The sequence below is a fragment of the Epinephelus fuscoguttatus genome, linkage group LG15, assembly GCF_011397635.1.
Source record: "Epinephelus fuscoguttatus linkage group LG15, E.fuscoguttatus.final_Chr_v1".
NCBI lineage: Eukaryota > Metazoa > Chordata > Actinopteri > Perciformes > Serranidae > Epinephelus > Epinephelus fuscoguttatus.
The window spans coordinates 30981924-30994890 of NC_064766.1; the positions used below are offsets into that span (position 1 = coordinate 30981924).

General features: G+C 40.6%; 1 protein-coding gene across 1 annotated transcript; it reads right to left on the reverse strand.

Annotated features, from left to right (window-relative positions):
* Window positions 1–349: 349 nt before the first annotated feature.
* On the reverse strand, window positions 350–10221 carry chrng (cholinergic receptor, nicotinic, gamma). Its single transcript, XM_049599493.1, has 12 exons — window positions 10142–10221; window positions 7490–7626; window positions 7369–7413; window positions 7158–7282; window positions 6745–6900; window positions 5240–5337; window positions 4945–5145; window positions 3412–3526; window positions 3193–3307; window positions 2797–3061; window positions 1025–1158; window positions 350–939 (listed from the first exon to the last, which is right to left on the reverse strand). Exons 1-12 carry the CDS (start codon window positions 10203–10205, stop codon window positions 718–720), a joined length of 1677 nt encoding a protein of 558 aa, XP_049455450.1. The 5' UTR covers window positions 10206–10221; the 3' UTR covers window positions 350–717.
* Between the last annotated feature and the right edge of the window lie 2746 nt (window positions 10222–12967).

The following is a 12967-nucleotide window of genomic DNA, read 5'->3' on the forward strand; positions in this document are numbered from 1 at the left end:
CACGTAGTAATGTTTGGCTTTGTGAGTGTGTATGTGTGTGTATCTTCTGTCCCTGGCTCTGTCTCACCCCCCTGACTCTGTTTCCATCCCAACCAGCCGGATCTGCCTTTTATTGGGTTAGAAAGGCACCACTCAGCCATGTAATTGAAATCCTGCTTCCAGAGGTGGGGGGGGGGGTTGCATCGTGTCTGTATTTTGAGGGTAGCCTGGGGGGTGTCAGTGCTCTGTATGTGCCTCAAAAAGGTGTCAAACACTGGATTAAGAAATGTCTGAAAGCGAGAAATCATGAGATTACAGGAGTACCTTTATTGGTAGAAGCATTCATTTGGCACATTTGGCTGTTGTTCACTGCTTCTGTCTTGATTACCTTGAATTTTATCAGGTAAAAAAGTAAAAACATACATCAAACCCTGAACAGGAAGAGCAAAGGAACATGCTCTTTTTTTCTCACATAACATTTTATGCAAAAAATATTCTCAACCTCAACAATCAGTCACAGCTGGTACCAGTATGCATCACCGCGGATAAAGCGTGCCATTCTCACTACTGTGCAGTGGATCCTTTATCACCATGAACAAGCATGTTTGACTTAGCAGTTGTGACAGTACACAGAGTCCACATCTTCTCCATCCTCTCTGTCCTAAGTGAAAGATCACTGACTGAAGCTGTCAGATTTCCACTTTACTTAAAGGGATAAAATCTGGATTTTCTCCTGGTTCACCCCAGGAAGTTTGCTCCTATCCCACTCTCAGTTTGATCTGTGAGGTTATCTACTGGAGGGAGATATCTCTTGGGATCCCCGAGGAAAGGCGAGGAGGGCGGCTGGTTGAAATGACCCATCAGGAAGATCCCAATCGTACCGATAAAAAACACTGACACCATGACAATAAAGCAGACCCGGTCGATCACCCGGGCAACTAGGAACCACTCTTCATTCTCCTGCCGCAGACAGAAAAATTGGAAATTATTACTGATTCTGATTTAAACCTGAGAAGATGAGTTAATATTAAGATGTAGAGCTTACATTCTGGAAGTTGTTCTGTTGCCTTGCAGTCTCTGCTATGTGTTTGCAGGAGGCCACACACTGCCTCAGCAATGGAGACGCCTTTGCTAGGCTGACACTGAGATTCTCAGCTGTACCATCTTCCAGCCCTTCATCTGTGTACAAAACAGACAAGGTATTCAAAAACGGCAACTTGTGGAGCTGAAAAATGAAGCAAATGTGGAGGTGCCCAAAACTGCAGTTCCTCAAATGGCCCCTTAAGGCTGGCTCCAAGAGTGAATCAATCCCCATAGACTGCCATGTTAAAAGGCCAGCTTTACAACAAAAATAAAGTTGTTTTCAACCTGGTACAAAAAAACGGTTTTGGTCTCTCTAGCTAATTTCCCTGCTCGTGAAAATTGTAAGCGTTCTGAATTTTTATTTATTTCACTCATTTAAATGAGGCTTAAAGAGATATGGGACATGCCACCATTTGTCATGTCATTTAAAACACAATATTAGTTACATTTCTATGCCGATGATACACAATTATATCTTTCCTTTGACACAAACAATACCAATAAAATCTCCACATGTGCATTACAGACATCAATAACTGGATGGCCTCAAACTTTGAGGACTTACACTTAGAAATATTGGAAATTATTATCATCTTATTTTTACTCCTGCAGAAACCTTGGTATTATCTTTGAAACCAACCTCAGCTTCAACCAGCATATTAATCCTGTTGTCCAATCATGTTTCTTCCAGTTAAGAAAAAAATAAAACATGTGATCATTTTTATCTGCCAAGAATTTAGAAACAGTAATTCATGCATTCATTTCTTTCGAAGAAGTATGTAAGATAAATTTGAGAGTATTTAGGGCCCAATAGTCCTTACTGAGTGTCGCCATGTTTTGTTATTCTTGCCATTTTTCCTTTCTGTTTCTGTTCTATGTAATAGGCTAAACGTTGTATTTATTTCGGTCAAGTCTTGCAATGTTTGTTAGTCTGTTTGTATATGTAATGTTTTTATAGGAAAATTAGATTTAATGTGAAAAAAGTTTTTTTTGAAAAAGATATACTTTATTAATCCTAAAGGGGAAATTCATTTTTTCCCCCATGCAACCAGTGGCCCTCAAATTCCCAAACTAGGTCCCTATGGACTGAGCTGGTTTTAAAATCACTCCACTGGCTCCCAGTCCATCTTAGATTGGATTTCAAAATTCTAATGAAAACGTTTAAGGCTTGTGGGGGGTTAGTTTCAGAATATAGCTGACCTCCTATGAGCTGAATGCAACTTGAGACCCTCTGGTAGGTCATTCCTGGCCAGTCCTCGGTCAAACCTTAAAACTAGAGGTCAGCATGCCTTTCCTGTTTGAGCCTTTCAATTGTGGAATGACCTGCCAGAGGAGATCAGGAAAGCTAACACACCATCTTTTATGTCACTTTTAAAAACTCACTAATTCAGACTTTTTATTAATTTATTGACTGTACCGTTGCTTTATTATCTTTTGTTATGTTTATCTTATTTCTTAATGTCTTTTTAATTAATGTGATAACATTGGTTAAGTAATGTAACCATGGCGTAATCCCAGATTAAATAAATGTACAGTAACTGTAGCCACAACTGTCACTATTTCAGTGCATTTTCAGTTCATGAAATTTAAGTATAACAAAAATCCAAGATGGCGACAGATGACAAGGCTTCAGAACAGGAGTCCACAAACCAATGGGTGACATCACAGTGGCTACATCCATCTTTTTATATATTTATTTATGACTTTAACGTGCAAACTCATTCACATACTTACGTAGGTTCTCTAATACTGTTTTCATCAGCCCGTTTCTCTCTTTGAGTCTGGCAAACATGAGCTCAGACCGAGCTGTTTTCATAGCATATTCCTCCGCCTTGGTAATGAGGGTCATGGAGCTGCGGCGTCGGCAGGGGACCAGGAACACACCGTTCCTGTCTGGAGCCAGAGTTTCACCGCTTCCATTTAATGAGTTGTTGTCATTGTTTGGCGTCCAGGGTCGCATCTGCATCCTCAGCAGCCGAGGCAGGATGTTTAGTAGGATCTAAAGAGGACACAGGGTCAGAGGGTAATCCAGAGGCAAACAGACCCTTGTTAACATCACAGCAGGTTCAATGAGTAGCTTCTAAATGGAAATGACATTTAGAAAAGGGTTGGGTCTGGACAAAGTCTTACCTTTCGGACCCTGTCTGTCATTATGTGAGTGTTTGGGGTTCTCAGGGAAATGTTGAGGACTATCACACAGTTCATCACCACCATGGTGGTCACTGACATCACAAACATCAAATACCTGCAGTCAGAGGTTCATAAATCACATCACTTTTCTCTATAAAGATCAGCTGTAGTTTAAGACAAACTCTGAACTGACATCTTGGAGTGATCAGAAAAACTTACTTTCCAATAAGAGGCACTGCCTTCGAAGTTTCTGGAACCTTCTTAGCGATAAGGAAGAGGAAGACAGTCTGGCCCAGAAGAGTGGCAATAGACATGGTGCACTTCTGACCACCAGCTGTGAAACTCAAACCAATATTCAGTCAGAGAGGCGAGGTTTGTGTGTGTAAAAACAGGGCTCAGAAAAAAAACCTTCAGATTTGGAAATCCCATATTTTGTTTTCTAGAATCAACGAATCCATCTTATGTTCTGTTGTTTTTTCAAAGCTTAATTGAATTGGATCACTCTGATCTAAATACAGATTTTTCAAGATTACTAAATCCCACAACTGGTGCTCTAGATGGGGCTACATAGCACAGTGTAGACTACTGGCTCTGTAAAGAACAACAGGTAGAAGTGACAGCAAGGGGTCACTTTTGGTGCAGCATCTGCAGTGATGCGGGTGCTACACCAGACTGTCGTGGTGGAGAGAGAGCTGAGCCAGAAGGCGAGGCTTTTGATTTACAGGTCCATTTACGTCCCAGCCCTCACCTATGGTCATGAGCTCTGGGTAGTGACTGAAAGAATGAGATCGCGGATACAAGCGGCCAAAATGAGTTTCCACCGTGGGGTGGCTGGGCTCAGCCTTAGAGATAGGGTAAGGAGCTCGGACATCCGGAGAGAGCTCAGCGTAGAGCCGCTGCTCCTTCACGTTGAAAGGGGTCAGTTGAGGTGGTTCGGGCATCTGATCAGGATGCCTCCTGGGTGCCTCCTGTTAGAGGTGTTACAGGCATGTCCCACTGATAGGAGGCCCTGGGGCAGACCCAGGACACGCTGGAGGATTACATATCTCATCTGTCCTGGGAATGTCTTGGGGTTTCTCAGAAGGAGATTGAAAGTGTTGCTGGGTAGAGGGGCGTCTGGGGTGCTTTGCTTGGCCTGCTGCCCTCACAACCCAGCCCCAGATAAGGATTACTTGATAATCTGGGGGACAAGTTATGGGGACAAATTCCTTTATTTTCATGTATTTATCTATTCATTTTAATTTACTGTACTGAAAGGCTTAATAGGTAGCCTAACACCTACTCTATCTACTTTATCACTGTCATGGTTAAACAAATTAAGTTTCAATAACTGTACATGTATCCGACTCATTTAAAAGTCTTTTTGCATTTTGTTCCTGAAATCCAGCCTTCTGCTGGGATCAGGACAAGCCGGGTATTTTTTTTTAAAACAAAGGTATCCTTATCCTAAAAGCTGCATACAGAAGGTTTGATCTAGATCATTTCTGATTTCCTGAACAACTGGACCCAGATGTTAAAACCTTGTTGTAAGGTCATAGAGCCAGACCTCTGTCTTGTCAACCTAATGAAGGTCTGGAGGAAATAGTGAAGGTCTTGGGAATCCTGAGGCCTCTCCTAATAACAACACCTCAACAATTTCCTTTATTGATCATCTATTGTGCTTAAATTGCCCCAGACTTGGATGATGTTGGAGTGACAGAGGTCTGACTACCTACAAATAAGATTTCAGATCCACAAAATGATGAAAAAGACCTTTGGCAGGTAAGTAGTAGACCAGTAGGCCGAGGGAGGAGAAGAGCACACAGGGAGCGATGATGTTGATGATGTAGAAGAGAGGCTTTCTCTGGATGATGAGGAAGAAGACCAACTCCTGGTACTCCAGCTCATCCTTAGTGTACTGAGTGTTGATCACCTTCTTTGCCGGCCTGTGTTTGATGACCCACTCTCCATTTTCTAACAACGACAAAATGAGATATATGTTACACTGTATGTGTGTTTATTTTGAACAGTTATTAAAAATCTATCATTCAAATGTTGCTATACCTACCTGTAAAAGCCTCCGGGTCAATATCCACCCACTCCAGTGTGTGGTTTTCCTCCTCTTTGAGAACCAGCTTGATCTCATTGGCACTGTAAGTCTGAGAGCTGAATGCAGGGAGAAGACATATGACCTGTTACCACAACAAACACAGCCATCTATTCACTTTTATAAGACAGCATGGTGAAAGGGGGCCGTGAATGAAGGAAGCATTGTCCCTGGTTTGGATGCTGTGGATTCTATTTAAACACAGAGAAACCTGACATGTGAAGATCTGAGCTGAAAGTTGAGAGTCCAAATTTGTGCAATTTTATACTTCCCCACCAGCTTAGAAAATGAACTGGTCAGCAACAAATATATATAAATTTTATTCCCCCTAGTTTCATTTATTAATTTAACTTAAGAAGTAATTTTATTTTGAATTACTTGTGCAAATGTTTTTTCCGCATGTTCACCGATGAAAACCTTGTTACAACTTTTACATCATCTAAATAGTCAGGTTTGATTGTCTTCTTGGCGCTCCGCCAGGGCCAGTAGATGGGACAAAAAGTGTCCACAAATGAGGACGAGTAAACCCAAAATGATATATGAGGACACAGGATATCAGGTGGATATTGCTTTTTAGTTTCATCATTCTATTTTCTCTTTCTCGTAATCTCTTCTTTAGGTTTTTATTATTTAATTGAGTTCTTTATGTGTTTTTTTTTTACCCCTCAGCCTGTTTCTGCACTGCTGTAACAGGTGAACTTCCCTTTGGGGATCAATAGTCTTATCTTACACCTATATTACTGCAGATTTTGAAGATCTTAAAGGAACAATTAACCCCCTAGATGACCATTTGTATATCAGTTACTCACCCTGTGTTACACTGAATTCATGAAGAAAACCTTTTTTCTCGCATGCCCTCATGGAGAACGAAAAATCCAAAAACAGAGAAAAGTAAGAATGTAAAAATTAAAGTTAAAGGGATCTGGGTCCTATAACAGCAACACTATAACAACATGTGTTTACAAACTCTCACACACCTTGTGCAGAATAATCCAAGTCTCATTTCTCAAGTCGTATGCTCAACTGAGCTTGAAACAGACTGCATTGACAAAAACAGTAATTTTAACCTGCTGAACACAGGAGCTGCTGGTCTGCCACTGCTGCGATCAGTTTGTTTATTTGTGTAAGGTGTGACTGTGGTATTTGAAAGGGTTAGCTCGTATTCACCAAAGTCACACAATAACCTGGGCTAGGAGGGATACAAGCAAAACAAAGTTTTCTTCAAGAATTTAATGTGACACAGGCTAAGTAATTGACATACAAATGATCATTTGGGGGGTGAAATATTCCTTTAAGTTGACTGACAAAACTAATTTGACAGATACTTTAAAAGATAAATGGTGAACGAACTTGAGGTGCTTTATATTCTTAGTCACTGTATTCAGTAATTTATACATAATAAAACCCTTTGCATGTACTGCTCACTAGCCAATCATTAAATCCTGACAGACCTCATCTCTACTCACCGGAATACCATGGTGCAGTTCTGCCAGTCAAAGGGAAAGTAGTTGACAGTGATGGCACAGGCACTGCGGTAGATGGCAGGAGGCAGCCAGTACACACAGCCGTTAGGAGACACCAGTGCGTTGCAGTAAAGTGCCACTTCGAATTGTCCATCCACACTGTGTACAGGTTGCAGCGAGGGAAACACAGACACACTGTTTCTACATTGTATACATTGCACTTATTGTATGTATACAAAACATTATATCTGCATTTGGTAAAAACAGTTTGCCTAAATGAATGTCTGATGGAGACTGAACACGGGAAGTGACAAAGAAAATGAACTTCAGGTTAGTGTATTATTTACAGTGTGTCTGAAGTGGCACACTGGCTGAGACAAAATATTGTATTATAAAGTGAAGTTTGTTGGACGCACTTGTTCTCCAGTATGACGTCTGGCAGCCAGATGCTCTTGGAGGGGACCCGCAGCTCAGAGGTGATGTTGCCATACAGGGCTGACCTGGGCGGTTGGTCCCATCTGAGCCTGTAGTCACACCATTGCTACAGCACATACAGAAATAATGTGGGTTTCACATCACTGCCAGACAGCTTAAAAAGTCCAGCAGGAAAGGTGTGTGTAAGGTTACCATTTCTATCCAGACGCTTGTTGTCAGGGCCTCCTCTTTTTCATTCTGAGGAGAGAAAGTTTCTATAAGGCCTGAGCATCCACTGACACTAATCAAAAACACCGGAGAGAACTGCACTCACCAGAGAGATGAGGTTGGTGAGCGTCATCTTGATGCCAACCTCAGTGATGTCACCACTCTTCTCCGTGGGCCGGACGTTCTTGTTGTAGCCTTTCATCAAATCCTTGAACAGTTCCCCCTCAAGGTTGAGTGCTGACACTGCAGGAAAATATGAGAGACTAAACGTGACAGCAAAGAGACTGATTTAAAGGGGCGCTCCATCAATTTTACATAAGTTTAGTTTGTCTGGAATGAGAAATTATTTTTCAACCTTTCTCGATACCACTGCGGTGAAACAGGCTGCAGTGTAACTATTCGGGGCATGATCACACTGTTAATTTACATCCATTTAATGTCCTTGTTTTTGTCACTGACGGGCTCCAACTTTTATTCCTTGTGTCCAACAACTTATGGAGAAGATCCCAACAGAGACAAACCTTTTTGTTAAAGAGTAAGATCCTTTTTGTTTAACTAGAAACAGCCCCCAAATCGCCATCAACAGACTCACCAGACTCCATTTAAATAATCAGTAATTTTATTATTGTAAAACAAACTTTATTAAAAGTCAACAGAAACAAACAAATGGAAAAAAAAATCACAAAAAAACTGTCTTGATTTGTCTTTTCACAGTTCCAACAATCACTAACTCTGGTTGGGTTAAAATAAACCCTTAAATCACCAAGTTAGATGTGAAAATATGCTGACTCTGTACATGTTAAAATTACTATTTATTTAAATGGGGTTTGGTTTGGCGATAGCGATTTTGTTCTGGTCAAACAAAAAGGATCTTACTCTTTCATAAAAAGGTCTGTCGCTGAAAGGGATCCTTCCCATGAATTGTCAGACAGTTAAAATATTAGTACGAGTCAGTCAGTGGCAAAAACAAACACTTTTAGTGGATGGAAATTGATGATGCAAATATGCCCCAAGTGTTTATATTGCAGACTGTTTCGCCGCAGCAGTCTCGTTCAATACTGGACCAGTTTGAAAAACTGTTGTTCCCAGTAGTCACTTAGATACAAAAACATAATAAAAGAGGGTCCAAGCTGAAATATACCAAACTTACCCTTTAACATATGACCTACATTACAAACTGGACATACAGCTTGAATGATGTGGACACTAAGGAGGTGTTCTGATTAAAGACACTATTGAGTTGCATTATGGGAAATGTAAGATCCATTGTTTTTCGGTACTTGATGCATAACTTCGGAAAGTCAGGATGTCTGAGCCTCTGCTGCTTCTGTTCTGACCATTATTTTTTAAACTGCCCTGAATCCCCCAACAATACTGTATGCATGTATGTAAGTGCAGTATAAAATTACTGGAGTACCCTGTCAAGATGAAATTTCTCTTATATCAAAGCCATGAGTAGGTGACCTTTTTAAACTATGATACCAGTTGAATTTACAGTAGAAACTTTGTTGGAGCACAAACACATCAGGACAAAAATAAATAATTTAATTTGGTAAAATATCATTTAAAAAAGACAAGCTTACTCTAAAGAGAGCAGACTAACTAAAGCAACTGAATAGCTGCGCAATTGGCTTTAAAGTAGGTTCGGCAAACTCACCAATGCCTTGCCTTTTAACTTCAGAATTGATTTTAAGATTTTTTTTAAATAACTTTTAATGCTCAACATGACTTAGCCCCCAGTTACAGAGCTGAACTTCTCACTACCTGTGCTCCAAGTCGTGACCTGTGATCCTCCAGCCTAACCTCACTGGTCATCCCTTGATAAGGCTGGAAATTAAAGGGGACTGCGCTTTTTGTGACCAGGCTTTTGCTACCGATGCTCCGAGGCTCTGGAATACTCATGTCTGAGGAGATTAGGCTGGATAACACATTACCTGTTTTTAAATCATTGTTTAAAACATATTTTTATAGGAAAGCTTTCCCTTTTAATGCCTCATTTGTATTTCCTTTTGTTCTATTTTTGCCTCTGCACACACAATTGTTCTCAGCTCTTGACATTTTTAAAAAATATTATATCATGTTGTCTTATTTTCATGCACCTTGTGACGCACTTTGTAACCTTGTTTAGATAAGTGCTATACAAAAAAAATATTATTAGTATATTACATATTATCATACAACAGCAAACAGCTGATGGTCCCTCCAGTAAACGGAGTGTGAAATTGGAATCAGCATGAAGTCACTTTTGTCGGAGTTACCAGGCCAACGATAAAATAGTAGAGCACACTGAACACAGACAATATGGCTATGATCCAGCTCTACAAATTATGTCTGATTTTCCATCTTTATAAAGGCAGCATGTCCTGCCAGATAATGCACTACGATTTAGTAACAATATATATTTACAACAAAAATGGATTCTCGTTGTTTACCAGCCACTGGGCATCATGTTAGGTGAACGGTGCTGTTGGCTGACTGCAACCTTTGTAAGGACAACTGTCTGGGAGATGAGTACCACTGTTTCCTTTGATTGTGAAGCATAATGATTTTATATATTTAAATAATTAAATTGAATTAATAATTAATTGAATTATTACAGTTGAATGTAAATTAGGTGCCGTCTTGATGAATGTACCTTTGTCTAAGTTGTTTTCACATTTAATTTAACACATATCTGACAATAAGACATCACAAATTCACACCACACCATGCAGATCCCTAGAAACTAACAAACATGGCAGCAGGTTGATTTGCCTACCTGTGGCAGAAATCATAAACACCCTCATGAGGAGTGACAGCGAGAGCGGAGCTCCAGAATCCATCGGTGTGTGTGCTTGTGCTGTCCGAGACAAAGCAATGCTCACTAATCTGATACACAAGGACACTACTTGATGGAGTTGCTGGCACTGAAACTATGTGTGTATGAAAGTGTGTGTGTGTGTGTGTGTTTCCCAGCAGAAGTCAGGGCATGGGCTGAGGGTAGGGTTGAGGTTTACAGGAACGGTGGGGGGTTGGTGGGGGAGTTGACAATTGTTAGAGTTAAATCCAAGAGTTTATTTCTGCATAGCCAGCTGTCTCTCTCTCTCTCTCACACACACACACACACACACACACACACACACACACACACTGGTAACATGACAAGCACATAGTTTAGATATTGTACTCAGTGAATGGCTGCCCTCCAGCGTTAAGGTACACCGTTAAAACACACACTGTTTTATAATTCAGTTCAGTGCACCTGACTGTTGTCACTCAGACGTCCACATGAGCAGAGAAACATAACGCGTGGATTCTGTTAGGGCAAATTTAGCCCGCCAGTCATCTATAAAAAGTTAGTTTTTCTACCAGAAGCCCTGGTTGAATGTGTATTTATAATAAAAGGATGAGAGACAGAAAGATTAAACAATAAAGAGAAGGAGACGGCAGCAGCACTGTGTGTGACGCACAGTGGACGAGAGAACAGGTGATAAGTCTCGTCCATTTACAGCACAGCCTCTGTGATGACTGGCCAGGCTCTGTGTCATTACTCTATGTGTGTGTGTGCGTCACAAAAATATTTATTCCTGCCATAACTTGGCACACCTCCCCCACACACATAAACACACCAGCAGGGGCAGGAGTTGACGGGTTGCAACAGAAGTATGTGCGAGTGTTTACTCAGCTGTTCCACTCGCATCCCTGTGTATCCCTCTTTTAACACTCAGACCAGGCGGAAAAGTGCCACAGATTAGTGCACAGATAGTAGTTGTGAAGAGACTTTGGTTTATTTGGGTTCATTCAGGCTATCAGAGCTGAGGCCAGACTGTACCTGAGACTCACAGTAAGGCGGACAAATAGTCAAACACATACAGCAAAGATAGAGGCTGGATTCTTATCATATCAATATTTTTATAATTATTTTTTTAATTTATTTTACAACCTACATCTGTATTATATTTTCAATTAAGGTTTTTAATTCATTTTTTAACATTTTATATTTCTATTTTTTATCATTATTTATCAGCTAATATAATCTATCCCTTTACTTATTCTTCTCCCCTCAAATTTTATTATTTTGTAGTTTGTCTTATTTCATTGTTCTTCCCTGAGTATGCTCTTGATCCCAGGGGCAGTGTGGAGAGACAGGTTTCCCGTACATTTTCATGGACAAAATTCCAGACTTTTCCATTACTACTCAAGGATCTGTAATACATTATTATTATTATCTTTTTGGCCAAACTTGCCTGGCAGTTTCAAAACATATCAGATTCAAAGTCTATTCAATCATAATTTCAGCATGCTGGCATACATGAAGGGAGAGACGGATCATGGGGAGAAATGAAGAAGCGTACGTAATGGTAAACAACACAGTCTAACACATCAGTGCATGTTGGAGCTACAGTATGTTGACAGCTCGAAAAAATATTTGCCCTTATGTCACAACGGCAATCCACATAATGTTCCACATATGTAACACTATGTGGAAGGTTAGCCACAGAAGATTACTGTAACAATTTCATCACACACAACAACATTCCATGATCTTTCCAAAACTTTCAATGAGTTTTACTAAATAATTTTCCAGGTTTTCCACAACCGTAGGAACTCTGGAGGGATAAGGGGCAGGTCTGATGTGGAGTAATATCTGTACAAGTTCAGTATGTTTGCACGTGTTCAGAGCTGTCAAAATAACGCATTAATTTTGATTAATTAATCATAGAAAAAATAATTAGTGCTGATTAATCATGTTGCGTGGTGACCTATGACCCAATGCGTCATTGAAGGCCACAGTGGCTCTGTCACATGATGGAGGCGGACGAGACGACACTGCTTGGCCCCGTGAGAAGAACATTAACGTTTTAAAAAACTCCCAGTTGATAGGAGCAGGAATTTTCGTACTATTGAAGTGCTTAAAGCCTGAAATATCACCTCAATGCAAAGCATTTAGCAGCGAATCCAGAGGTCTGAGCTAGCACAGCCTCGTCACACAAAACTCAACCAGGCATTAAGACTAAAACTAACTCCGTTACAAAATGGGATGCAATGGACTGTGGAGCAGTTTGGGTGGGAGAGGACAGGGGGACAATTGTGTCCAAAATCCAGCAGCTTTACTACGACACATCTGCCAAAATTCATTTGAAGTGAATTTTTTGAAATACTTTCACAGCAAAATTTGATGTATGTAAAATACAAATATAAAACTCCTTGAATAAACTTTTTTAAAAAAGAGGACAAATCTTGAGTGTCACTTCCTCAAGCAGCAGTTGTCTTCACTCGAACTGCTCTGACTCATGACAGACAATGAGAGGCTCTAAAGGTCAGCCTGGTTCTGTGTGTCCAGTTACAATCCCCCCCGTCCTGGAAATAAGGAGTGAAGACAGGAACGAGGTGGGACATCCTGGTCACTGCAGCTGCTGTGTTGATGGGAAAGCTTACCCTTAAAGGGTCGGAGGACCGAGGTCAATCTGGGATCACGGGAAAAACCAATCAACATGGACACGTGTCACGAGAGAGCACGGTGCGTGTCCGCAGAAGTGCTGTACACCAGCAGCAAAATACTGCAGGATTAGCAGCATCAGTGTCGGCTAATTTGAATGTCTAA

Excerpts from the sequence above, each read along its gene's own strand:
- chrng (XM_049599493.1), bottom strand. The coding sequence starts at position 10,205 with ATGGATTCTGGAGCTCCGCTCTCGCTGTCACTCCTCATGAGGGTGTTT. Across the intron at positions 7,283-7,368 it reads CAAGCGTCTGGATAGAAATG|CAATGGTGTGACTACAGGCT; the intron begins GTAACCTTACAC and ends TATGTGCTGTAG. Across the intron at positions 5,146-5,239 it reads TGACCCGGAGGCTTTTACAG|AAAATGGAGAGTGGGTCATC; the intron begins GTAGGTATAGCA and ends TGTCGTTGTTAG.